Source organism: Hypanus sabinus, chromosome 16, assembly GCF_030144855.1.
Source record: "Hypanus sabinus isolate sHypSab1 chromosome 16, sHypSab1.hap1, whole genome shotgun sequence".
NCBI lineage: Eukaryota > Metazoa > Chordata > Chondrichthyes > Myliobatiformes > Dasyatidae > Hypanus > Hypanus sabinus.
Window position 1 is genome coordinate 16,418,823 of NC_082721.1, and position 26,688 is coordinate 16,445,510.

General features: G+C 41.4%; 1 protein-coding gene across 7 annotated transcripts in view; it reads right to left on the reverse strand.

The window, feature by feature from the left end:
* LOC132406030 (transducin-like enhancer protein 4) overlaps positions 1-26,688 on the reverse strand; it is a 248,613-nt gene that overhangs the window by 202,551 nt on the left and 19,374 nt on the right. For 5 of the 7 annotated variants that reach the window (XM_059991183.1, XM_059991185.1, XM_059991182.1 and 2 more), the window contains exon 3: positions 17,208-17,283. In XM_059991183.1, coding sequence (XP_059847166.1) covers positions 17,208-17,283 — 76 coding nt within the window. The remainder of the gene's footprint in view (positions 1-17,207; positions 17,284-26,688) is intronic. The other 2 variants (XM_059991186.1, XM_059991184.1) reach the window with 1 other exon arrangement.

Here is a 26,688-nt window from a genome sequence, read left to right on the forward strand (position 1 = left end):
ATAGTCTTTGAAATTTGCTTTCAATACTTTCAGTTTTAAATTCTTCATCAGAATGGCAGGGCAAGGCAGCTTTTATTGGCCATACCTCTCTGCCCTCAGTTGGAACTGGGCTCTCTTTACCGAAATGCTCTCGAGGACAATTGCCGGAGGCAGGTGCCCGTGATGGTCAAGAATCAGATGTCTATGACATGCATTGGTGGCATTTTATTTTGGGCTGAGTAAAGGCAAGAAAGTTCAAAATAAGGTTATTATTGGAGTACATATATATCACAATATACTACCTTGAGATTCATTTTCTTATGGGCGTGCTCAATAAATCTCTCAAACAATAAACGTAACAAAATCAACGAAGAACCACCCAGCTAGGACGCTCAGAGTGCAGAAGACAGACAACAAACTAAATATAAAAAGTAATAACAACAGTAATAATAAATAAGCAAAACAAAATACAAGTAAGTAGTTTGGCAATTAGACTCCTGAAATCGTCTTGCATCACATTGTTTCCCAAGTTGGACTAAACCTATTCCAGTCAGACTGTAAATTGTGTAAAAGTAAAACACAGCTAAGCAAGAGCTAACCAATAGCTAGACACACAGACTATTGTACACAATGATGGTATAGAAGAAATTCTGCAGATACTGCAAATCCAAAGCAACACACACACACACACACACACACACACACACACACACACACACACACACACACACACACACACACACACACACACAAAAAACACTGGAGGAACTTGGCAGGTCAGGCAGCATCTACAGAAATGAACAGTCGATGTTTCGGGTCAAGAGCCTTCTTCAGGACTCATTATACTTAGATTATCTTTATCGTCTTTACAGGATCCTATAAGCAATGGCACCACGTAATGTGGTATAAGTTATAGAATAGGGAAACTAGTTCCAACCCCTCTCTCTTCCTCTCCACTGCTGCCTAATAATGGATCTCTCTCAAAGATGAAGTCATGAAAATCATTTATGAACAATATTGTGGATCACCTTCCCGTTCCCTCTCCCTCTGTTTTCTTTCATTTTGATACTTCCTAAGTGAAAAATATCTCGACAGAAATGGGGCAAGAAAAACAGAAGCACAACAAGCATGCTGGAATCTGTGCTAGGTTAAAAGGCTAGACCTGTGGGTCAGTTATCTTGCCAATACTGCTTTCTAATCTTTGCAGCCCGAAAAACAAACTGGATTACATTTGTCCGCAGCTAATGTAGCACGAGATGAGGAATTGTGGCATGCTTAATTTTACAGAAACGTGGCTCCAAGTCAACAGCCCAATCTTCAGGCCATGCCACTCGGGGACTTGCGCTAATTTAATTCTGTGACTGTATTGTGCTTTATAATTTCTATGCATGCTGTTTCATAACTATATGTGCTGTACTGTAACTGCATGTACTGTGTTTTAGCCTTGGCCCTGGAGGAGCAATGTTTTGTTTAGCTGTATACATGTGCATGGTTGAATGTCAAGAAACTCTAACTTTCAGTTGCCACCGATTTTCTTCACAACTTCCAAAGATTCTCCTCCCCACTACAAATAAAGCATTGGGCCACCCCTACCACTGATACTCGACTGCTTCCTGCTGCCTTCAGAGACCCTCCCCACAATTCTGTCAAACAGTAGCCTTCATTGACTTCCAGCTGTAGAGAAATGGACTTCCTTTGAGTTTCACATCCCTGCTACGATAGCTCTTGGGTAGGAGGTTCCTACCACCAGGATCCACAACCCTGTAGATCAATCCTACTCACATTTCTATGCAGCTCCCCTTCGAGAGCTTTGATGTACTGTTTTCATCTCTGGGCCTGTACTCGTTGAAGTGTACAAGGACAAGGGGTAGTAGCTCATGAAACCTACTGGATATTCAAAGTCTGGACAGAGCGGATATGGAGAGGATGGTTTCAGAAGTGGGAGAACCTAGGACCAGAGGGCACAGCCTCAGAATAGAGGGAACGCACCTTCAGTACAGAAACGAGGAGGATTTTTTTGTCCAGAGGGTGGAAAATTTGTAGAATTCATTGCCACAGATGGCTATGGATGCCAGGTTACATGGAGAAGGCAGGAGAGTGGGGATGAGAGGGAAAATAAATCAGCCATCATCAAATAGCAGGAGAGATTGGATAGGCCAATTCCACTCTTATGTCTTATGCTCCCCAGACTAATGGAATTCAAAGTTCAAACTACCATCTGAGTGAAAGAAAAAGTCCACTTTGACTCAAATACATATCTGATTTTTGAACCTGACACTAATGGGAACAACTTCTCTCTACTTACACTACCCAAACAAGTCATGACCTTGTGCACACATACCAAATCTCCTTGCAAAGTGCTCTCAGATCCTCTTTAAATCTTTCTCTTCTCACCTTAAACCTATATGCCCTCTAGTTTTAGACTTCCCTATTCTAGGGGGAAAAAAATGGTGACCATTCACCTTACCTAAAAACTTCATGATTTTTATATATATATATATATATATATATAAAACCACTACGGTCATGCCATCTATCCTCCAGGGAGAAAAGTCCCTACCCCATTCCAACTGAATGACTGAATGATATCCTTCCTATAGCTGGTTGACCAAACCTACACACAATACTGTGTGTGGTTTCAACAATCACTTGCACAGTTAAAACAGGATTTTCTGATTCCTGTACTCAGTTCCCTGATTGTTAGACATTACCCAAAGAGCCCAAACATATTCAGTTCTCTTGGTTATAAAAAATACTTTGGAGCCTTACCATTCTAAAAAAATCTAGGATTTTTGCTTCTGTCTTAAACTTCAATAACATAAGTGGTGTTTAGTGCCTAATCCTAACCCAACTAGTTCTATAAAGCTTCAACCTACTTTCAATGAGGGTTTGCAAAACTGTACTGCTGACAAGAACCTACACGGCCTCACACTCACAATTCACTGAAAGTTAACAGCAAGCAATTAAGGTGGCAAATAGAATGCTGGCCTTAATTGCAAAAAGATTAGGATTGAGAGTAAAGACTTCATATAGGGCCCCGAGTGAGATGAGACCTGAAATGTGACCTTACCCACAAATCAATACATCTGCAAACAGAGAGCAGAAAATGTTCAAAGGATTGGTTATTGGGTTGAAGGGGTTTTCATACAAGGTCAAATTAAACAAACCAGTCCTGTACGTGAGCCCCTGGGACTGACAAGGTGGATATAGAGATGACGTTTCCCAGAGCTGGTCTGTCAAGACGTTAAGGGAATCAAGGGAAAGAGAGCAAGTACACAAAAGTAGAACAGAGATCAGAGGTCAACATTTTATTGAATGACAGATTTCAGAGAAACAAATCTATGTTCCCTTAACCCCTTCAATATCTTACTTCTTTTCAATAAGATCACCTCCAGTTCTTACAAACTTTAATGACTACAGACCCAAGTGCTCAACCTTTTCTAACCCCAGATATTGACCAAGTTTCTTCAATTGTGAGTGGTAGTCAAGGAATGCAAATCAGTCACATTGCAGTGCAAAATGAAAGCAACAAAAGCCAATATTTTTCCAGTCCTTTTTCTCTGATCTCAATTTGACCAATACCCGAGGTCAAACATTATTTTAGTATTTTGCCTTAATCTACAGAAATCTCCCAACCATTTAGCCATAGGATGATGACATTGGTGTTAATGAATTCAGCAACGAATTCGAATGATAGACAGAAGAGATTCTGCACATGCTGGAAATCCAGAGTAACAGATTAAATGCTGTAGGAAGTCAGAAGGCATCTTTGGAGAGCAATAAAGAGTCGATGTTTATTAACGCAACCAAAACACTGGAGGAATGTGAGGCTTGATGGAAGTTAAAGAACTTATCCATCCTGACAATGATTTTCAAGCAGTTAAACGCAGACTCTTTATTCTTCTCCATAGATGCTGCTTGATCAATCCAGTTCTTCCAGCATTTTGTGTGTGTTACTTCAAATGATAGAGCTTTCAACATAGCACAACATGGCAAGGAGCTTCATTTAAAAAAAATGAGTGATGACTGAGAAAAGCATCACGTGACAGAGAACAGGCCCGTTGTCAGTGGTGCACAAAGATACGCAAACTCAGGGCCTGAACGAAGGGACTAAAAATTCAGGCTGGACTCACGTAAAGAGCTTCCTTTCAAGGAGGTTTATAGAGGAGGTTGATGATTTGAGACATAAAGCTCTGTTGATAATGGGCTATACGCACAAAATCTTGGAACAACTCAGCAAGACAGGCAGCATCTATGGAAAAGAGTAAGCAGTCGATGTTTCTGGCCGAGACCCTTCATCGGGGCTGGTAAAAGAGATGAGAAGTTACAGGAGGAAGGTTGGGAGGAAGTTGGGGAGGAGGGGAGGGAGAAGTGCAAGATGGCGGGTGGTAGGTGAAACTGGAAGAGGAGGACAGGTGAGGTAAAGAACTGGGAAGCTGATAGGTGAAAGAGATAAAGGGCTCGAGAAAGGGGAATCTGATAGGAGAGGGTAGATGACCATGAAAGAAAGGGAAGGGAGGTGATGGGCAGATAAAGAGACAAGCTGACAGACGGAAACAGGAAAGGGAATGGTGAAGTGGGGGGAGGGTCTCTTGAGTTGGCTCCTTCTGGTGCTCCTCCCCTTCCCTTTTGTCCATGGTCTTTTACCCTCTCCTACCAGATTTCCCCTTCTGCAGTCCTTTAGCTTTTTCACTCATCATCTTCACAGCTCTTTACTTCACCCCTCCGCCCAGTTTCACCAATCACCTAGTACTTCTTCCTCTTCTCCCCACATCTTCTTGCCCAAGCTTCTCAAGTTTTCTTTCCCCAGTCCTAATGAAGGGTTTTGGCCCGAAACATCGATTGTTTGCTCTTTTCCATAGGTGCTTCCTGGCCTTCTGCGTTCCTCCAGCACTGGATTTCCAACTGTTGCAGCTTTTCTCATCTTGGTGATGAGTTGGCAGAATATTAAAAACAAGGGAAACATTTACACAGAAGCTAGTGGAGAGGAACTGAGGAAAGAAACATATGAATCCTAGATGAGAATTTTTTTTTAGATTTGCCTTTACTATGAACAACAAGACTAATAATAGACCTCACTTAGTGACTCCATTGAGGTCAACTAAATCAGCATCAACCAAGAATCAGGCCCATAATAATCTACCCTCAGTATGTGGTTCTGCAAACTTACCCATTGAGACTCAGAGACACCGCCTTTTATTCACACTAAATGCTGATTGCATCATTGGAAAACAGCTTTGAGAATAACAAGCATGGTTACATTGCTGAGACTGGCAAAGCCTCTAAAAGCCCAGATTATCTGTACTTAAATTAATTCCACTCCCTTAAGCTATCAGACCCAGATGATTGCAATATTTTTGCAAACATATTTCAGTTGCAGGAAGGAAATGAAATACTTACTCCCCATTGCAACTAAACTTTGAAAACTGGATCCTCCATCCCACCCCCCTGTAATTAAATGTGGGTAAAGGCATAGAATTTTCAAAATGGGGGAGGGGGCAACTTCAGAAATCAGAGATGCAAAGGATCTTCCCCCAAAGTTCAACTTCCAGATTGCTTCGGTAGGAAGGAAGGCAAATGTAATGCTTTCTTATTTACTTAGCAACACAGTAACAGAGCCTTCAGGCCCAACGAGCTCATGCTGCCCAATTACACCCACATGTTCATTTAAAACGGAGATGCGGAGAAAGATCTTTAGCCAGAGGGTGGTGAACTTGTGGAATTTATTACCACAGGCAGCTGTGGAGGCCAGGTCATTGGGTGTATTTAAGGCAAAGCTTGATAGGTTCTTGATTGGACACAGCATCAAAGATTCTGGAGAGAAGGACGGGGAGTGGGGCTGTGAGGGGGGAGGAAGGATCTGCCATGATTGAATGGTGGAGCAGACTCAATGGGCCAAATGACCTAGTCATGTTCCCATGTGTTATGATCAAAGAACCAACTAACCCACAATCCTTTGGAATGTGAGAGGAAACCCACGAGGTCACAGGGAGAACATACAAACTCCTTAAAGATATAGGCGGGAATTGAACGCAGGTGCTGTAAAGTGATTATGCTAACTGCTATACATTTCCAAATATAAGATAAAAGCAAGAACATAATGCTGAGATTTTATAAGGCATTGGTTAGGCTGCACTTGGAATATCGTGTAGAGTTTTGTGCCCCCTATCTAAAAGGATGTGCTGGTATTGAAATGGTCCAGAGAAGGTTCAGGGGAATGTTCCCGGAAATGTAAGGGTTAATGTACAAGGAGCATTTGATGACTTAGGGTCTATACTCACTGGAGTTTAGAAGAATGAAGGGGGATCTCATTGAAACATATCGAATTTTGAAAGGCCTAGATAGACTGGATATGGAGAAGCTGTTTCCAGTAGCAGGGGGAGTCCAGGACTAAAGGACAGAGCCTCAGATTACAAGGACACTCCTTTACAGCAGAGATGAGGAGGAGTTTCTTTAGCCAGAAGGTGGTGAGTATTATGTTTTGCAACTCTAAAACATAAAACTAATTGCAGGACAAAGGTGGTCTCTGTTTAATTTTTTTTAAACAATAAGCGAGGCATGGTCATATGACGTGGGTGCATGACATCGTATGCCATTCACATACAACCTACGATGAATTATTTAAAGAAAGAATTTCTGAATTAAACAACACATTTACAATATTATTGAAATATTTCTGAAATATTAAATGTACAATGTGAATCTGTGGAATTCATTGCCACATTGCCTTGTGCAAGCCTTGTGGGTATATTTAAAGCAGAACTTGATAGGTTCTCGATTAGTAAAGGGTGTCAAAGGTTACGGGGAGAAGGCAGGAAAATGGGATTGAGGAGAATCATCAGCCACGATAAGATTTTGCATCTTGGCTCCAGAGAAATGCTGTCTCATTTGGATGTATCCAAGTATGGTTTGAATGACAATTAAAACCAACTTGATTTGATAGTTTTTTTTTAAATGGCAGAGCAAACTCAATGGCTGAATGGCCTTACTTTGCTCCTATACCTTATGATTTTATGGACTGCACTCATGTTTTTAAACAAATTATGAAGTCTACCTTTGTTCACAATATCTTAAAACATCTCCAATAAGAATCACATTTTCCAAAAGGAAGAATTCCTGTTGAGAAGGGATCTTGCGGTCCAAATCTATAGCTCACTGAAGGTGGCTATACAAGTAATTACTACAGTACAAGTGGCATATGGCATGCCTGTCTTCACTGGTGAGGGCATTGAGTACAAGAGTCAGCAAGTCAATTTGCAACTGTATTTAAAATTTGGTTAGGCCATAACTGGTGTAGTGTGTGCAGGTCTTGTCACTCTATTCCAGGAAGGATGTGGAGGCTTTGGAAATGGCATAGAAGAGGTTTGCTGCATGAGGAGGTATGAGCTAATAATAAGCTGAACAAATTTCAGTTTGTTTCTCTGGAGCATCGCAAGCTTTGTAAGTCTTGAGAGAAGCTTATAAAATTATGAGAGGCAAGGATAGGGGACCTCCAAGAGTACTACAAACATGTTGTGGCTTGGAGGCTTGGCAGCCTCAAATTCTCAGGGTTGGCTGGCATCAGGGCTTTATGATTTGGCTCTTGGCAGGGTCACCCATGTCAAACAGGTCAAAGGGTAGAGGACAAACTAAGAGTGGTCTGCTGGTCCTGCAGGTGCGGGGGCTCAGCTCAGGGCTAACAACCTTGAGTGGTAAACAAAATCATTATGGAAACAGCAATGAAAAATTGTTCTACATTCAAGGGTGACGGTATTCCTGAGTCTCCACCCAGACTTGAATGACTGACCGTAATGAAAACAGAGAGGAAGCTACTGACACAAAGAAGATAGCTCTAAACACCACTAGAGATAGGAGACATTCGTTGCTTCCCTAAATGTCAGAGGTGTAGCAGGCAGCAAGTTTAGATAGGGTAGACAATTAGAATCATTTTTCCATGGTAAAGGCATAGACAGAGGAGACAGATCTTTACTCCCACAGAAGAGAAATGTCAAGTACTGGAAGGCATGCATTTAAGAGGGGGTAAATTTAGAGATGTGTGGTGCATCAAGTTTATACACACAGAGAGGTATTGGTGCAAGTAGACAAGAAAAGACTTGGTTTAATTCAGCACCATGTTCAGCATAGACTTTGTGGACTAATGAGCATGTTCCAGTACTCTAATCTTCTGCAATAGAGACCATAAGACATAGGAGCAGAATTAGGCCATTTGGCCTATCTAGTCTGCTCCACCATCCAATCATGGCTGACTTATTATCCCACTCAACCTCATTTCCTGCCTACTCCTTGTAACCTTCGACACCCTTACGCTCTCACTAATGAAGAACCCATCTCCTCCATCTTCAATAAATCCACTCCTTCATTATAGGAAACATCCTCTCCACATCCACTCTATCTAGGGCCTAGGTAGAGTGAATGTGGAGAGGATGTTTCCTATACTGGGGGATTCTAGCCCCTTCAAAATTTGATAGGTTTTAATAAGATTCCACCTCATTCTTCTAAAGTCTGGTAAGTGTAGTCCAAGAAACATCAAGCACTTCTTATACATTAACCCATTTGTTCCCAGGACCATTCTCGTGAACCTCTTGTGGGCCTTCTCCGATGTCAGCCCAATGATTCAGTGATTCCATTGAATTTGATAGCACAGGATTGGGCCATTACAATCTGCCTCCCATTTTACCCTCATCCTGCTAAAAAAAATTCCTTGCATAACATTTATATCGTTGCCAGATCTTGCCCTTGCTGTCAGTGTCCAGCCAATTTATTCTAGGATCGCCAGTGGCTGCAGGAGATAAGTGGGTGAGTAGCCAGTCACAAAGCAACCGTTACCCAGCTCAGAAGCTGGATTTCAGCATACGAGAAGGAAAACAGAAGGCCAGGGCACAGCTTTGAAAATGATTGTTGAGTTAAAGAGACGGAGTCAAATAAGGTCCCAACCACAGTCATGAGATCAGCCTCTCATTATACGCTTTCTGTGGCAAGAACACTCTGTGCTTTTTTTTAAGATTACGTATCAGACCACAGCACATTTTTCTCCTTAATAATCATTAGTTCACCTCAATATCGAGGACGTATTTCCTGTGGGAACCCCCACCCAATCCAATCACGAGGTTGGGTTGGGTGACAATGAAAGTTACCGATTACATTACTTCCATGAAAAGAGATCAGAGTGTGCTCACGCCACAATAATGAAAATCCGAGGAAGAAAACAACGTCTGATGTTAACGCTCCTGTACCAAAGTACGTGTTTAAAGTCACATGGTCTGGTCTTCTATTGCTGTAGCCCATCCACTTCAAGGTTTGATGTGTTTTGTGTTAGAGATGCTGTCCTGCATACCACTGTTGTAATGCATAGTTATTTGCCTTACTGTTGCTTTCCTGTCAGCTTGGAACAGTCTGGTCATTCTCCTCTGACCTCACTCATTAAGAAAGAACTTTCACCCACAAAACTGCCGCTCACTGGATTTTTTTAAAAAACATATATATATATTGTTTTTCATGCCATTCTCTGTAAATTTGAGACTGTTTTGTGTGAAAATCCCAGGAGATCAGCAGTTTCTGAGATGCTTAAACCGCCCCGGTCCAGCACCAACAATCATTTCGTGGTCAAAGTCACATTTCTTCCCCATTCTGACATTTGATGAGAACGACTAAACCGCTTGACCATGTCTATATGGTTTTATGCATTGAGTTGTTGCCACATGATTGGCTGATTAGATATTTACACCAACAAGCTGGTGTACCTAATGAAGTGGCCACTGAGTGTATAGTTTTTTTGACCACTTCCTATATTACAACAGCAGAAGATTAGTACAGAGAGATCACAATATGAAGTTAATAGGCTTTTCGATTTTTGTCGTTGCACCAATCTATGGAAATAAGTTACAAATCCCAGTTCTGTTAACACTGTGTAACAAGGTATCTGGCCCTTTGAACTTGGTCTACCATCCAGTTAGATTTTCTAAACCCAATTGTGCCCCTTAAAAATTTGATTACGTCCAACTTTAATAAATATCTACTTGCATTTACAATGTTTTTCCTGCTGAAGTATGTCAAAAGCACTTCACACAAATGGCATCTGTAGTGTTGCCATGGTGCTCAATGGACAAATGAACCAGGTATTTTAACAGCAGTAATATTTTACAGCCATAGGAGGAATGACCACTTCATTTGCCCTTGGGTGGCAGATGAATCTTAGCCGGGGGAAGTTCATAAGACAATAAAATTATTAACACTTGAAAGCTAATGATTGTTAGTCATTTCCTGATGGCATTTGATCAACATTAATTGAATTCATTTATCGACTAACAGAGGATTGATATGGGAATAAAGGCAGTACAGAAGGGTTTATATGCAGTTAAAAATGCACATTGCAAGGTATCTAATCAAATATCATGCCTCATGGAGTTAAATGAATTATGTCCATACATTTCTAATCCCAGAAAGAGTAGGCAAGCAATTTTCCACATGAATGTCTTTGTACTTTATTAATGGTCAGTATTTACTGCCCTTGAGAAGGTCCTCTTCTTGAAGAGATTGAGGCAAGTAAGAATCTACCACTCCAACCACCCCTATCTTATAGGACCACCTTCGAGAGCATCCTGACAAGATGCATTTCTATCTGGTATGGGAACAGATGAACTTCAGACCGGAAGTCCCTACAAAGAACTATGGAAACGGCTGGGGTCTCCCTATCATCCATCAGGGGCATTTATCAGGAGTGCTGCATACACTGGGCCCTTAGTATTATCAAAGATCCCACTCATCCATCCAGCATCCTCTTTGACTTTCTACCATCAGGCAGGAGACTCTGGTGCATAAACAGAGAATGATCAGGATGGAAAACAGCTTCTTCCCTCAGGCCATTAGGCTCCTGAACTCCCTGCCATATCACAAAGTGTCACTGGTTAATCTGTTCTGTACCTTACAATATTTAATTTATGCACTTTGTTTATTTATGTGTAATTCATCTGTAGATTTTATCCTTCCTTTCACAAGTTGTGTGTTATATGTACTACTGTGCTTTACACTCTGGATCAGAGAAACATGATCTCGTTTGACAGTTTACATATATATATAGTTAAATCACAATAAACTTAATTGATTGATTTTAACTCTACCCCGCATCTTTTTATCCCCCCAGTCCTGCTGAGTTCCTCCAGCATTTTGTGTGTGTTGATTGGTTGTAAGTGTAAGTGGCAAGGCCATATTATCGTGGTTTGTTGTGAATATGGTATATTGTGGGGATTTTGCTATGACTGGGACGTTTGCTTTAACTAGAATTAAATGCAACAGATCAAGCCCATTGCTGAGGTCACATGCAAGCCAGCAAGGAAAATATCCATTCTTAAAATGGGCACGGTCTCAGATTAAAGGGCACAACCTCCAAATATATAAACATGCGGCTTCAGAACAGAGATGAGGAGAAATGTCTTTAGTTAGAGGGTGGAGGATCTGTGGAACTCATTGCCATGGATGGTTGTGATGGCCAAGTCACTGGGTATGTTTAAAGCAGAGCTTGATAGATTCTTGATTAGCAGGAGTGTCAAAGGTTACGGGGAGAAGACAGGAGAATGGGTTTGAGGAGGATAATAAACAAGCCAGAGCTAAATGCAGAGCAGACTCGATGGGCCAAATGGCCTAATTCTGGTCCTCTGGCTTATGGCCCAAAATGGACAGTAGGCAACCAAATATTCTAAGTGCACATATGGTTTTTTCAAAGTTCAAAGTAAATTTTATGAACAAAGTACATATATATCACCATAAGCAACCCTGAGATTCACTTTCATGTGGGAATACTCAACAACTCTATGAAATAATTATTATTCTATAATTATTCTTCTTATGGATTCTAATATAACTAGAATCTATAGAATTACACTATAACAGGATCATAATTAGTAATGCTAACATTAGTTTTCTTTAAGTTCCAGATTATCAGGTAAAATTAAATTTAAACATCCCACATGCAAGTCCCAGAGCCTTAGTCCACACCACTAGATTTCTAGACCCATAATATAGCTTATACATTCCATATCCTGTATTGGAATTTGCTGTTCAAAACAAAATGGCTGGATTAAAAAACTGAGGGAGCTTTAATGTGTCTAAGATACCAAAATTAAAACAAGTTTGCTGCAAGGCCATAAAAGAGACAAATAACTGGATGGAAAGAAGGCAGCTGCAGTTCAATGCAGAAAACCGGAAAGAAAATACTTTGGAGAATGAGGAAGGGAATTATGGCTTGATTCTAATGAAGCAGAGACAGGAAGTACATTTATGTCTGGTTTTGAAGATCATTGAAGACGGGATTGATAGTTGAAAGGTTAATCAAATCTTTCTGCAGACGTACTAAGCATTAAAAGTAATGCACTTGAATTAGGCCACGGTTAAAACATGGCACACATCTATAAAGGCAAGCTGCCAAACCCCATAGAAAAAGCAGTGGCACGTTAGCTGATGAGAGATGAGACTCCAGGTACAAATGTACACTTGGAAAGAGAGGAAATTTACCCTCAAGAAAGATGGGTACAAGTCTTCAGAAGCATCAAAGGCTGTAACGACAAATAATGATGGATTGCTTCCACTGGTCAGCACAATGCTAATGTCAAGTCTGTGCCCTTTCAATCACCAGAGAATTAAAGGAGAGGTTATAAAAAATTCTGTACACAGAGGATGTTTAAAATCCACTATTTAATGGATTCTTTTTAAAAAGGGAATATCGACAGTTGCTTGGGAAATAGGACTATAAAGAGTACGGCAAATGAACAGGAGAATGATTAGAGGTCTCAAGGGGAGAAAAATCAATGACACAGACCTGATGGCTGGATGGCTCGATTTCGTGTTGTAGCAATGTTTTAAATCCACAAATTCCTTGCTCTTGAAGCAATGGATGCCTAATGTCTGCACTGAAAGTACAGCAGACAGAGCTCTAGGCTAGAGCCTGGCACCTCTAAATGTGGGCATGCCAGCCACTATTTTATGTGTTCTGCCCTATCTGCTGTAGAGGTGAGAGTATCATGAAAGAAAAAGCAGTCAGCCAGTTTGTGCCCCTCTCTCTGCTCCACCATTCGATAAAATTAAGGCTGATCTTTACCACGGGGACTTTAGTTGATGAATCGAGTCCAGGCGATACAAGGAAAGATCCCATCCTTCCCAAACATGAACTGAACATGAAGGTGGGTGAGTCAGCTGACTGTATGTAGTAAGGGGAAATGGAAGATATAAGGGTATGGCAGGGCTGGGCTTCAAGTAAAGGCAAACCAGGGCTTTCGGCAATCTGGGTAATAGGAATTTGCCCCTCTGGAATTCACAAATCACGAAGTGAAAAGCTGAATATGGAATAAATATCCTTAAAATTAATCTGAAAAGGGTACTTAAATAATACATTCCATTAGTGTGAGAGTCTAGGACCAGAAGGCACAGTCTCAGAATTGAATAACATCTCTTTAAACAGAGATGAGGAGGAATTTATTTAGCCAGAGGGTGTTGAATCTGTGGAATTCATTGCCACTGCTGGCTGTGGAGGCAGAGTCATTTGGTGAAATTTAAAATGGAGGTTGGTAGGTTTTTGATTATTTATTAAGGATATATATATATATAAATAAGTAAACAGTTCCATCGAGAAGGCAGAAAGGAATTGAGAGGGAAAAACAGCCATGATGAAATGGCAGAGCAGACTCAATGGGCTGAATAAGCCAGTTCTATGCTGCTATGACTTAAAAACAAACAAAAAGTACGTGCCGCACCCCTCCCTCATTACTTGGCATACGCACAGATGACACAGCTACGTGCTTCGGAAAAAATCACAATATACCTACTTGGATCGCAACATTCTCCTATAATGCTGGCATTAGAGACAGACACATGGGGTTCAGACGTCTGGTCACTGTTAAGCCATCTGTCTGTGCTAGAAGATAGAAAAGTCTGAGAGCCGTCTTGTGCTCTGCAGTGTGTGCTTGTGTCCAGGCATGAAGTAGGAAGTTTCCATTTTAAGCCCTCAAGGACAACCTTAGAAGTTGTAGTTAGGTAATGAACAGTTAAATGCAGAACAAAACATGCCCCCACTTCTACCTGCTGGCCCTCAACCACCTTAACAATTTTGGATACACTGGAGCTCTTTATTGTATTATTAAGGCATGTCCTGCAGACAGAAGGCAAGGATAGTGCTCCATGGTGAATTGTGCACAATTCCTCAGCAATGCCTTTGCCTCAGGAGGAGATGCTTTGCTAAGACCTGATACCTGGGGGGGTGGGGAGCAGCAGAAAGCCATTAAAATTTTAAAACTGAATCAAAAATCTCCCTGACTGAACTGCCCACCACAGATCTCCAAAATTTGCCCAACTCCCGCCCACAGGACTGATGAAGGGTCTCAGCCTCTGCTGGTTCATTTCAGTCCAGATACTGCCTGACCTGCTGAGATCTTAGTGTGTTGCTGAAGACTGCCAGCATCTGCAGAATCTCCTGTGTTTATGCTCATCTTCATCCTGTTTCCCAACATCATGCCAAGGTCCCTTGGCTTTATAGAATACAAACCCGGTTCAGAACAAAGAGCAAGTTCCTGCTTAAGCCAGTCTCCCAAACCCCCTACTGTCCGCTGGAACAGAAAGCTTCTATTTAGTAGCTGATTGTGTATCTCGCCATGTATTACTTTAAGCTAAAGTCACTCCAAACAAGAGTCCCATTCATTCTGAGGGGATAACACTGCTGTCTGTGTCATACTGTCTGGCATTAGACTCCAAACATTTAAAAGGATACTTTACAGAATGAAGGGTTATTTTTGGCTGCCTTCTTTTTGAAGTGCCTCATCTGGCACCCAGTGACATAGTTTGGATCACAAACAGGAAAAGATTAGACAACTCGAACTAAAGCTCTATTTCTGACAAAACTAAAAATTTCCCCAAAGACATTTCCATCCACTCCAAAACATATGCAACTTTTCTTCCTTGCCAATATTCAACATTCCTCTCCTCAAGTCATTGACCCTTTGTTCTGGTCCAATTCAACGGTGCCAAAGATCTTCCAATACCTCAACTGAAATGAGATACTGCTGTGGATCATGGGCAGGCTATCAGCATTTGTGCTCGATCTCAATCTTTGGGTGACAAGGACCCTTAACAGCAGAAGTAACAAGGAACTCTTGATAAATTACCGCTTCCTAAAGTAAAATGTGACCACTACCTTGATCTATTATAACACTAAAGCTTTCGTTTAATCTTTTCCATCTTTCAAGATCTGGAAATTGCTGGTATTACAAGTATTTATTGCCCATTCCAAGTTGCTAGTGAGGAATCACCACCCTCCTGACAATAGCAGCACTCACAGAGTGGGGTTGGGTAGGGAGTTCCAGAGCTTAAATCCTGCAATGATAAGGAAAAGGCAATATTCTTCTAAATCAATACAGCACATGATTTAATGCATGCAGGGAGTGATGTTACCATACATCTTTGCCTTTGTGTTTTGTGGTGGTAGAAGCATTGAGGTTGGAAGGCCCCATAAAGTCATCCAAGTCATCTCTAAGTACACTGCAGCCATGGTGGACACAAGTGCACACTTAGCCTGGTGGATGAGCAGCTAACCAAGCCACATGCTTTGTTCTAGATGTTGCCATAGGACCAGTTTGAACTTTCCACCCACAGTTGGTCAGACTGTGATTGGAGTATTGTGAATTGTTTTGGGCCCCATATACAACAAAGGATGTGCTATCATTGGAGAGGGCACAGAGGTTGTTCTTGAGAATGATCCTGGGAATGAAAGGGTTAACATACGAGGAGTGTTGATGGTTCCGGTCCTATTCTTACTAGACTTTAGAAGAATGAGGGGAAGGGAAACCTACCAAATATTGAAAGGCCTAGATAAAGTAGACATGAAGATATTAGAGGCACAGAGAGAATCTAGATCCAGAGGGCACAGCCATTAACTACAAGAATGTCCTTTTAGACCAGAGATGTTTGGAGATGCTCCAAGGAGGAATTTATTTGGACAGATGATGGTGAATTTATGGAATTCTTTGCCACTGATGGCTGTGTAAGGCAAGTCATTGGGCATATTTAAAGCAGCGGCTGCTAGGTTCTTGATTAGTAAACGCATTTGGTCACAGCTTGTCACCGGAGACTCAAATGTAGTTGACTCAACCAAACATTGCCCAAGTCTGTTGCAGGCACAGGCATAGTCATTTGTTGCAGTGCTTCAAGTACAAATACCAGGGAACATTCCCAATTCTGAATTTAAGATGGAAGGAAGATCATTTCTGAAGCTGTTAAGAAACTGGTCTGAGAGATTCTTGCAGTGAAGTTCTGGGGCTAGGATGACTTTTACTAAAACAGTCATTTGTCCCACCAGGAGCAGATTACCTACACTGGTATTCACTCTCTACACAAACTTCATTTTACTCAACATGCTGAATGAGGTCTATTGGCTACGGGCAAAAACAAGGACAAAAGGTGCAAGACTATGAAGTGCTTTGCCAGTGGTACAGTAACCCAACTGAGAAGTACTTCACTGTCCCTTCATTAGGTCACCTTCCATGGACTCAAGCCTCAACACTTTACCAGGAGGCCTGTTAAAGTTAAAGCAATCAGATCAGCACTATCTTCAAGTAGGCATTGAATGCCAGCCTTACCAATGAAGCGACCACCCAAATGGGAAAATTCCTTCTCGGTTCTTCAACCGTGCAATCAACTGGCTTCAACCTATCAATATTAAGCCCTCTTTAGACTCAGCGGGCTTCCACATTCTGGCCACTTTGACAAGTCAATCCATTCATCGCATGCCAGAGGTCTTCTCACCTTTGAGCTCAGGATGACATGGATAAAATATACCGAGGGCTCAGCATATTTATCTAGTTAAATGAACTATGCAATTGTTTAGTCAACTAGATTTAACTCAATAAACATTTCAAATGGGAGAATAAAAAAATTCATTACAGTTTTTGGTCTGCCCCAGGCATGTATCAACTCCTACAGGACATTCTTCCAGTTTTTAAGCAATGAATAATACTATCTGCTTCAGGCAGGTAACTTAACACCCCTTAGGAAATGAAGTGGCTGAAGGTGGCCACGTAAACTCTAGATGACCCAAGCTAAATGCATTCTCTAGGAGATTTCATGGCCAGACAGCAGTGGGATGTTCCTCTTAAAAGAAAAAACAGCAAGATGAGCAACAGTTACATTCACCAGACTCCCCAACCCCACTGTATTTCGAAAACCATAATGGATGTTATTGGCATACATACTTGAGTACATACCATGACGTAATGCCGTTGCATTTCTGTCTTTTCACTGGCCAGCTTCTCACATTCCAGCTTGAGACTGCAATTTAAAAAGAAAACATCTTAATCATTACACAAACCTATGACAAGCACAGGAACCTGCGACAAGTTTGCTTAACAGGATTGTTCAAACACAAGCAGTACTGAGGCAACAGCAGAAGCATTTTCGAGTAGCCAATTTCCCCTTGGCAGTGCCTGAAGAAACCAGGGCATGTGTTGTTAGATTCATTACACATCATGTCTTCCCATTTGCACTGCTTCTTCTGGGCAGTGTCTGTACAACATGGGTGACCCCAGTCATTATCAATATTCCTCAGCGGTTGTGTGCCTGGTGTCAGTGGTTGCATTACCAGGGTTTGTGACACACACAAGCTGCTCAGGTGACCATCCAATGTATTATGGTTCCCATGGCTTCACACAACGGGGGGGGTGGGGGGCTAAACAGGTGCGACTTGCAGGCTAGCAGTGTGGAAAAGCATCTTACACCTTCTCTGGTAGGGATGCATCTGCACCTTGCCATCCGATAGCAACAGCACTGTATCTAAACAGTATAGTCAGAATTTCTCCCTCCACCAGCATTATAAATAAATGATCCGGCTATAGTTTGTGGGAGCTTGCTGTGTAGAAAGTGGCTGCTGGATCTTCTATAAATACCATAATTATATTTCAAAAGTATCTCACTGAGGAACTTATGGTTATAATAAAAATGCCACATAAAAGATAAATCTTTTCATTTTAAAAGGAACTGAAAAAATGATCTTTTAATTTAGGGCGGCACGGAAGCTTAATACTATTACAGAGCCAGTGAACCAGGTTTAAATCTACCACCATCTGTCAAGAGTTCGTACATTCTTCCTGTGACTACGTAGGTTTCTTCCAAGTGCTCTGGTTTCCTCCCACATTCCACAGAGGTACAAGTTAGTGGGTTAATTGGTCACTTGGATGGCACGAACTCATTGGGCCAGAAGGGCCTGTTGCTGTGCTTTATCTCTAAATTTTTTAAAAAAGGGCAGTGTATCTGCAAAGTTAGAACTTGGCCTCTTAATACTATGAAGCTGGTACCAACAGGCAGCACTGATCCTGTCCTTGTACGCTTCTGAAAATCTGGATTACTGACAAGATATCGTCAAGATACTGGAAAACTGCTGCAAAAAAAAAACTGCATTGTCTCTGCAAATTCACTGGAAGGAAAAGCAAAGCACTGTCAGTGCCCTCTTCAAGGACCAACGTTACCAGAACTAAGTTCCTAGTACACTCAGTTATGTTGCAGCAACTACACTGCTTTGAGACTCTGGGGGTGGGGGGGTGGGGGAAGAAGAGACCATTCCAAGCTCAGTAACTGGAAGCAATTACCAGGTGAATGGGGGACAGATATTCAAGGATGTGCTCCAGTAATCCTTGAAGATAGCAACAATCCCAGTTACTCCAGGGAGTCTCTAGCCCATGATTGCTTCAAGTGGAACAGCAGCATTAGGGATGGTATGAACAACATCAAAGATACAGAGGCAAGCTGTAGAAAGAGCAGATCATCTCAACCCATTTACCCTCCTGCCTTGTCAACTATCACTTAAGTCAATGGAAGGACTTGTGGTTTCCTCATCAACCTCATCAGAACCTACAAAACTGGAGTGGGAACAAGTCCTTCATGGAGGCGATCGTGGGAACAGCATGCTCTTAAAGATAAACACGAGAACGTCTGCAGATGCCGGAAATCCAAAACAAAACACACGAGATGCTGGCGGAACTCAGCAGGTCAGACAGCATCAATGGAACTGAATAAAACAGACGACTTTTTGGGCTTAGTCCCTTCTTCAGGATTGAAAAGGAAGGGGGAAAGATGGCACAACAATAAGGCGGGTGTAGGGAAAGGAGGCTAGCAGGAAGGTGAAAGGTGAAGCCAGCGGGTAGAAAATGAGAGGGCTGGAGGAGAGTGGACCACAGGAGAAAGGGAAGGGGGAGGGGACCCTGGGATCACAAAGATGCATGAACCCTACCTCAAGACAACAATGTCAAATCTTCAGTAGGACCTCAAGAGGAACCCAAAAGCACAATTCATTACTGGATCTACAGAAATTCTGATTTCACTACTGTGTAAAAAAGAGATGGACAAGTACACTTGAAAGACAGCACATTGGACAAATTTCTGACAAAAACTCTCCCTTAATCTTATTACTAACCAACCAAATCAAACAGTCCGTCTACCATCTTAGAAATCATTAAAGTATTATACATTGTAACATTTGCAATAGGCACCGGAACGTGTGACGATACCTGCAGGCACATCGTTGGATGTGTTGGTTGTTAACATTTCACTAAGTTTCCACATACACTAGATAACTAAATCTAAATCTGATCCTGAACCTGAAAAAACTGCCAAGATACTTCAAGGTGCAGATGGATAAATGGTTACAAAGGTGTGGAGTACCAAACTAGGAGGATACAGCAAATGGAGAGGACGGAGCTAACTGAAACAGATAAGTAAAATTTAGAGAGCTGGTTCCAGAATTCTTAAGGCAGTTCTTTGTATTTTACCACAAGTCTCACTGCAGATGTGATAAATAATCTTGCATGCTGGTTATTGAATCTTACGAGATTTGAAGACCAGGATGGCTGACTTAGGACTGGACAAAGGGGCTGGAGCTATTGGAGGCAGAAAGAGTTGCGGAAGTGAAGGTAAAGCATACTTGGTGATGAGGAGGTAAAAATCAGGCAGGAAGTTCATTGTCAGTTCAAGCAGGATAGCAGGAGGATAGGGCAGAAACTACAAAGATTTAGAGCTTATGTTAAGAACAATGACAACAGCAGGAGTCACTTTATTGCTGAATTTGAGGAAGTTATCACTCTTTCACAACACCATGTCCAACAGGCAGTCCATTCTAGGGAAGTGGTGGTGTCGGGGGGTTGGGTTGGGAGAGGTAGCAAGCTCTTAATTAATAGCTCAGTGCAGATCATGAGATAGAGTTGCACACAGCTGATGTTAGAGAGGAAATGTGCCTCCACCCTCCCACAAGAATGCCATGAGACCCAGAACCACCTCCACTCATATCACTGTCACATTTCCAACTGGAGGGATGGGGGAAGAATCAGGAGGAGCCATCTTGGAAAACATTCAGTAATGTCAAAGCTCAAAGTAAATTTATTATCAAGGTACAATTGTGGTATCATATACTAGCTTAAGGTTCATTTTCTTGCAAGCATTTACAGGAAAAAATATACCACTGAATTTTACAAAAAATAACTATAGAGATACAGACTGACAAACTAATGTGGGGAGAAAACATAAATTGTAAAGAGTCCTTGAAAGCAAGTCTGTAGCTAGTAGATGGTAGTATAAATAACAATTGAAATTTAATCTAATGTCTGGGAATTTTTTTTAACCCAAATTGCTCCCACCCTCCTCCCCTGTATACTTCGGCACAGAGGAGAGCTGGCCATTTCTGGGTTTTGCCCCTACAGACCCACGGAATGGCTGTAACCTTTAAAACCATGAATCTGTTGATTCTTCCTCACTCCCCGCACTTCAGAACTGAATCCCATGGCTCGAGGCCAGTCATTTGTCACAATACATCATCAATTTTTACTTCAGACCCTAACTGCACGTCAACACCGTCAAAGCTTGCATTTATCAGGGAGATCAGCTCAAATGAGACGAAGACGTCTCCTCTTCGCAGTTCCCTTGAGCTACAATCACAGCTGTTGATTCTGCAGATTTTAAAAGGGGATATGTACATCTGGAAATTATAGACCACAGGCCAGAACCTTTAGGTCATTGATGGTGGTGATTGTGGGTACTTGATGCAATCAGCTACATTGATTTCAACCAGTTTGTAAAGCAAATGGTAATTGAGAGGGTTACATTAAATTTTTTTCAGCAATTGAAAATTCTACAAAATAAATCAAATAATTTCCCTTCACTTTATACATCATTATACCTTTATATTTTAATACATTCTACACCTTGTTGAGGTGCATATTATTATAAAAGCATAAATGTACAGTACAGATTCCTCTCACACACCACCCCAAACCAAGCTGTTGCAACATCTCCAGCGGCTGGTTAATGCATGTACAAAACAGCCCTTTGAAAGGTGTGGCAATGAAGCACCTGTATTGATTCAGTACCTTTGAATACACTTAGCTGAAACAGACAACACTGGGAATTATAGCTGTTCTGTCCCAATATTCAATTAATGCATCATTTGATTTAACCGTGGTCAGGTATCATTTCTTGCTACCACATTGGAAAGTATGCATCCAGACCTACTACTGAGGCATCAATAGTAAAACTTCAGCGAATAATTCAATAATGAGGGAGTGCCATCAAATAATTTGAACTAATGATACAGTCTTTAAGACCCACACCACCAGGTTGAAGAACATTTACTTCCTTTCAACCATTTCGTTTTAGAACCAACTTGCACAACCCTAACCATTACCTCAGTATAACAACACTATAACCACTTTAACCACCTTGCACTGCATTAGACTGGGTTTTTTTTTGGTTCTAATTCTGCTTCCTTAATTAATGTATATTTTATGTTCATGGCCCTCTTATGAACACTGTTTATCTGATGGTATGCGCCAACAAGAATTTTATTGCATCTGTGCATATATCCTTGTGCATATGACAATACACTAGACTTCTTGAAATGCTGTGGTACATCTGGGCCACAACTTCAAAGTAAATTTTATTATCAAAATACATATATGTCACTATATACAACCCTGAGATTCATTTTCTTGTGGGCATACTCAAGCAATCTACAAAATAATAACCATAACAAAATTAATGAAAGATCACCCAACTAGGACAGTCAACCAAAGTGCATAAGACAACAAATTGTGCAAATGCAAAAAGAAGAAACAATAATAAATAATTAAGTAATAATGTAACACGCTGTTAGGTTTCACTGCTAATGGAATGGCTTCTCTGTAATGGCTTCCCTGCTGAGGTAGTGGTTTCCCCATAGCAGCAATGTTTGGGTTATGACTAGAGATACAGGGCATGCTAACCAATAAGTGGGATGTTGTTCTTTTTTGTATGTCTGGGAGCCGGGAATTCACAGTCTTTTGCCAGGGAGAGATGAGGAGAGAAGACACGAATGGACAGAGTTGGTAGACCTCACACAGAATTGAACTTGGAGAGGGGGGTCCGAAGGTCAGCGACAATCGGGGGAGGTTGATAGTGGACAAACGGCCTTATTCAGTGAGCTCCAATGTTGCGCATTAAACTGTTTCATGAGAATGGGCCTTGTTTCTTTTTTTTTGTTTTCTTCACTAACCATATAGTCAAATTAAGAATTATAAAGCTCATTCATTTAATTGCATACCGTGTACTGTTTGTTATTTCGTGTACCAATTTGTAACAGAGGACGCATTGCACAGCATCCACCCAAATGAGATTTCTTAAGTTTGGCCGGGCGGGGGGAGAGAGCTATCATCCCCTATATAAGCCGCTACCCAAAGTGAGAGTTACAATAAATATCGAGAACATGAGATGAGGAGTCCCTAAAAGTGCGTAGGTTGTGGGAACATTTCAATGATGGAGCAAGTGAATTTGAATGAAGTTATCTCCTTTGGTTCAAGGGCCTGATGGATGAGGGGTAACAACTGTTCCTGAACCTGGTGGTGCAGGTCCTAAGGCTCCTGTACCTTCTTCCTGATGGCAACAGGAAGATGATCCCTTGTTCATGATTACAGCATTAACACCCAGCAGTTTATGAGAACTTTGTATGCACAAATTATTTACCACATTTCCTACAAAACAATGGCAACTTTTCAAAAGTACTTCTCTGGTTGTAATGTTCTTTTGGAGAACTAGAACCTATGAATCCTGCTGAATAGATGCAGATTAGACCATCTTTCCTTTCCTACCTCAGGAAAGTCAAAGAAAGCTTGACACCAAACCATGGAAGTCGCAAAACAAGGGGTTAATAGGGGAGCTGAGTAAGGAGCTAATACCAAAGGTTAGGACCCAGTGAACAAAAAGCCTAGAAGAGAGAAAATGTCAAAGAGGCCCACATTGGAACAGGGAGATTTCTGCAAGAGGTTGCAGGACAGGAAGCTGACAGGAAGGGGAGCAGGGATGAAGCAATTTGAAAAGTTTCAAATATCTATTCTACCAGATCAGGTGTGCCCAATATGAAAGGTAAAGTGGACTTGACAGTGAAGGCACAAGAAGCAGGTCTAGAAGAACCAAAATTCATACAAGCTGGAACATGGGAAGTTAAGCAGGACACTGTTAGAACAAATAAGGGTTTTAGAGGCGGAAGAGCACGAATGGTTGCTGCTACAGAGGGGGTGGTTTTGGGAATGGAACAGGCTGTGTGTGGTCAAAGATCTCTTCAGGGACAAATGGGTTGCAGATTTAAAGAGTAACTGAAGAAATCCAAACTACCAATACGTAGGCCTCTACAACTGGATCCTCAACTTCCTAACTGGAGGACTACAAACTGGGCAGATTGGACGTAACATCTCCACCTTGCTGTCAACCAACACTCAGATGTAAGCTTAACCCACTGCTTTTCTCTCTCTCTCTCTCTCTCTCTCTCTCTCTCCTCTCCCCCCCCCCCACCCCAATACAATCTATAAATTTTCTATTGTTGGTAGAATTTCAGATGGTGGCAAGAGGGCACACTGGAGTGAGATTTATCAGTTAGTTGAGTGATGCCACAGCAACGTCAGTAAGATCAAAGAACCAATTGTAGACTTCAGGAAGGATAACACAAGAGAACACACACCAGCCCCGCAAACAGATCAGAAGTGGGAAGAGTGAGCAATTTCAAGTTCTTGGGTGTCAATATCTCTGAGGTTTTAACCTGGACCCAACGTATCAATGCAGCTTCAAAGAACACAAGACAGTGGAGAAACATTTTATAACACACACACACTGATTTTTTAAAATCATTATATATTGCATTGTACTCCAGCCACAAAGACAACAAATTTCAGACACATGCCAGTGATATTTAACCTGTTTTGCAGAAGGCCAATAAGCCAATGCGAAGAGCTGAGTCCAGACTGGGAGCTCTTAATGATTTATGGGGGGTTGGGGGTGGTGGTAGTGGAAAACACAAACACGACTGCCTGAGCTACATTGCAATTTACAATTTGCAGTCAGTCAGCTCTGTGGCTGACCTCACTTAGCCAAGCATTTAGTGATTTCTTGTAAATCCTTTAAAGTTTAAGATGAATAAAACCAGATGCCTCAGCTGCATGAAAGCTAGCTACTGATGTTTGTAATTGAGTCAAATGCAGAAGGTCTAATCAAGTTTCTGCCCTTACTCTGGTCCTGTTTGCTCACTGTGCTTTATTAGTACTGTGATGATCACCAACCCTCTGACTTGCCCCCTCGTCCACTCAGCTTCCAACTCATTCATCTTATTCACTTCTTCCCTTTTGACATTCTTACTTGATCATCGAACTCTAATTGGCTGCTGCATTTCCTGAATTGCGACGGGGAGCACACTTCAAAAGTACTTTATTGGCTGCAAAATGTTTCTGAACCTCCGGAGGTTTTGAAAGGGAGTACAAGAAGCCAGTTCTCTTCTTTCTAACTAATTCTCTGTTCCCGGCACTGGGAAACAGACTTCCTACAAATTCACAAGTTTAACCTTGCATACTCCTTCTCCTGACTGACCCTACCCCTTCTTTCCACAAGGAAAAAGTGGTCTAGAGTTAACTCTATATTATGGGATAGCAACTATTTCAATTGGCCACAGATGTATTTTTTTCTGCATTTGCTGTCTTCAACAGAGGGTGAGGATTTACTTGCTTGAATTGCTTAGGCTAATTGCACCCCAAAACAAGAGTGGGGAGAAAGGTCAGATATTAAAAGTATTTTGGTATCTCCCACCACATCTTATCACTTGTGCTCGGCCCAGGTAGAAGTTTTACTTCCATGGCAGAGGGAAGGAAAATCTGTACTATAATTAGGAAATTGTAGGATTTTGTACTCCAATACTAATCACATGATAGGGCAGTTAGATTAACCAATTTATTAGCAAGATTACAGGAAGGCAAGATCTCCGTCATGTTTGCTAATACTTATTGAAATGTAATTACTGTGGTAACATTGGAAAAATCACACATCGCAGTTTTATCAGCATCTTTGATTGGGTGAGACTAGAATTAGAAATCGTGGGTTAAGAGCGAAAGGAAAAATACTTAAGGAGACCTTGAGGGGGCACTTTTTACACTCAGAGGGTGATCGGATTGTGGTAAGTGCTGCCGGAGGAAGTGGTGGATGTGGGTTCAATTGCAATATTGAAGAGAAGTTCATACAAGTGCACGGTGGAAGGTGAATAGAGGGTTATGGTCCAGGTGAGGCTCAATGGGACTAGACAGAATAACTGTTTGGCACAGTGTAGATGGGCCAAAAGGTATCTTTATGAACTGAGATTCTCTTATGACTATTACATACAATTGTCTAGATATTTTGATATTGCAGGAATATTGATTAAATAGTAGCTCCCCAACCATCTTGTGGAATCGTTGCTGCTCACTTGACATTGGTTTTGTCATTGTATTTGATGGGGTCAAGTTTCTCAAGTAGCATTACAACCTGGAGCTAAGCAACACACTCAAAATGCTGGAGGAACTCAGCAGGCCAGGCAGCATCTATGCAAAAAAAGTACAATTGATGTTGACATTTCTATTTATAGACTGAAATCCTCCCAGGTAAAATTTTCCATTCTAACAAAGATTTGTTAGAGTTTCGAGTTTACTGTCATGCAAATTCACAAACACACAGTTTAAGGTCTGCTACTTTCCCTCAAAGCAAAGGGTTAATCATACCAAGATCTATTCAGATAAAGGTTGAGTACCCCTTCCCACACGTGCTTGGGGCCGGAAGAGGAACAAAAGTGGCATCGGGAGAATACCTGAATCAGCTGCTAAACAACAACAAACCATGTTTGGCTTTCAGTCTTCACCGATGAAGCTGTGTTTAAATTTAAAAGATTACAGTACACTGTGCTTGTATTTTTTTTAAATGTTAAGTATAAAAATAATCAGCATTGCAGGTTCGTTCTGGTGTTAAATTTTCATCATGACAATCTTGGCAAACTCAATGAATTTCTCTGCTGCTTTGTGATCCCCACAAATACGCAAACATTTAATGCCGTGCCTTTCCTTAACTTTCTGCAACCAGCCTGCTCAATATTCACAATCATCTTCGATTTTCAGTTCGACCTGACAGACCTTTGCTCGTTTCACGATCAGCGTACTGTGTTAAAGCAGCACTCCGATGCTGATGAATCCACTCTTTCAATACACAATCGAGATCTTCATTTTTCAGCTTATGCACTGTTTTTACATTGTTCATGAACTCCTGTTCATTAAATACAAGATGTCCATTCTCAGAAATGTCTATGCTGCATAAAGAGACCTGTGCATTGTCTGAAAAACTTCACAACCCCTTGCAAAATTTTCCATTTGTGACATC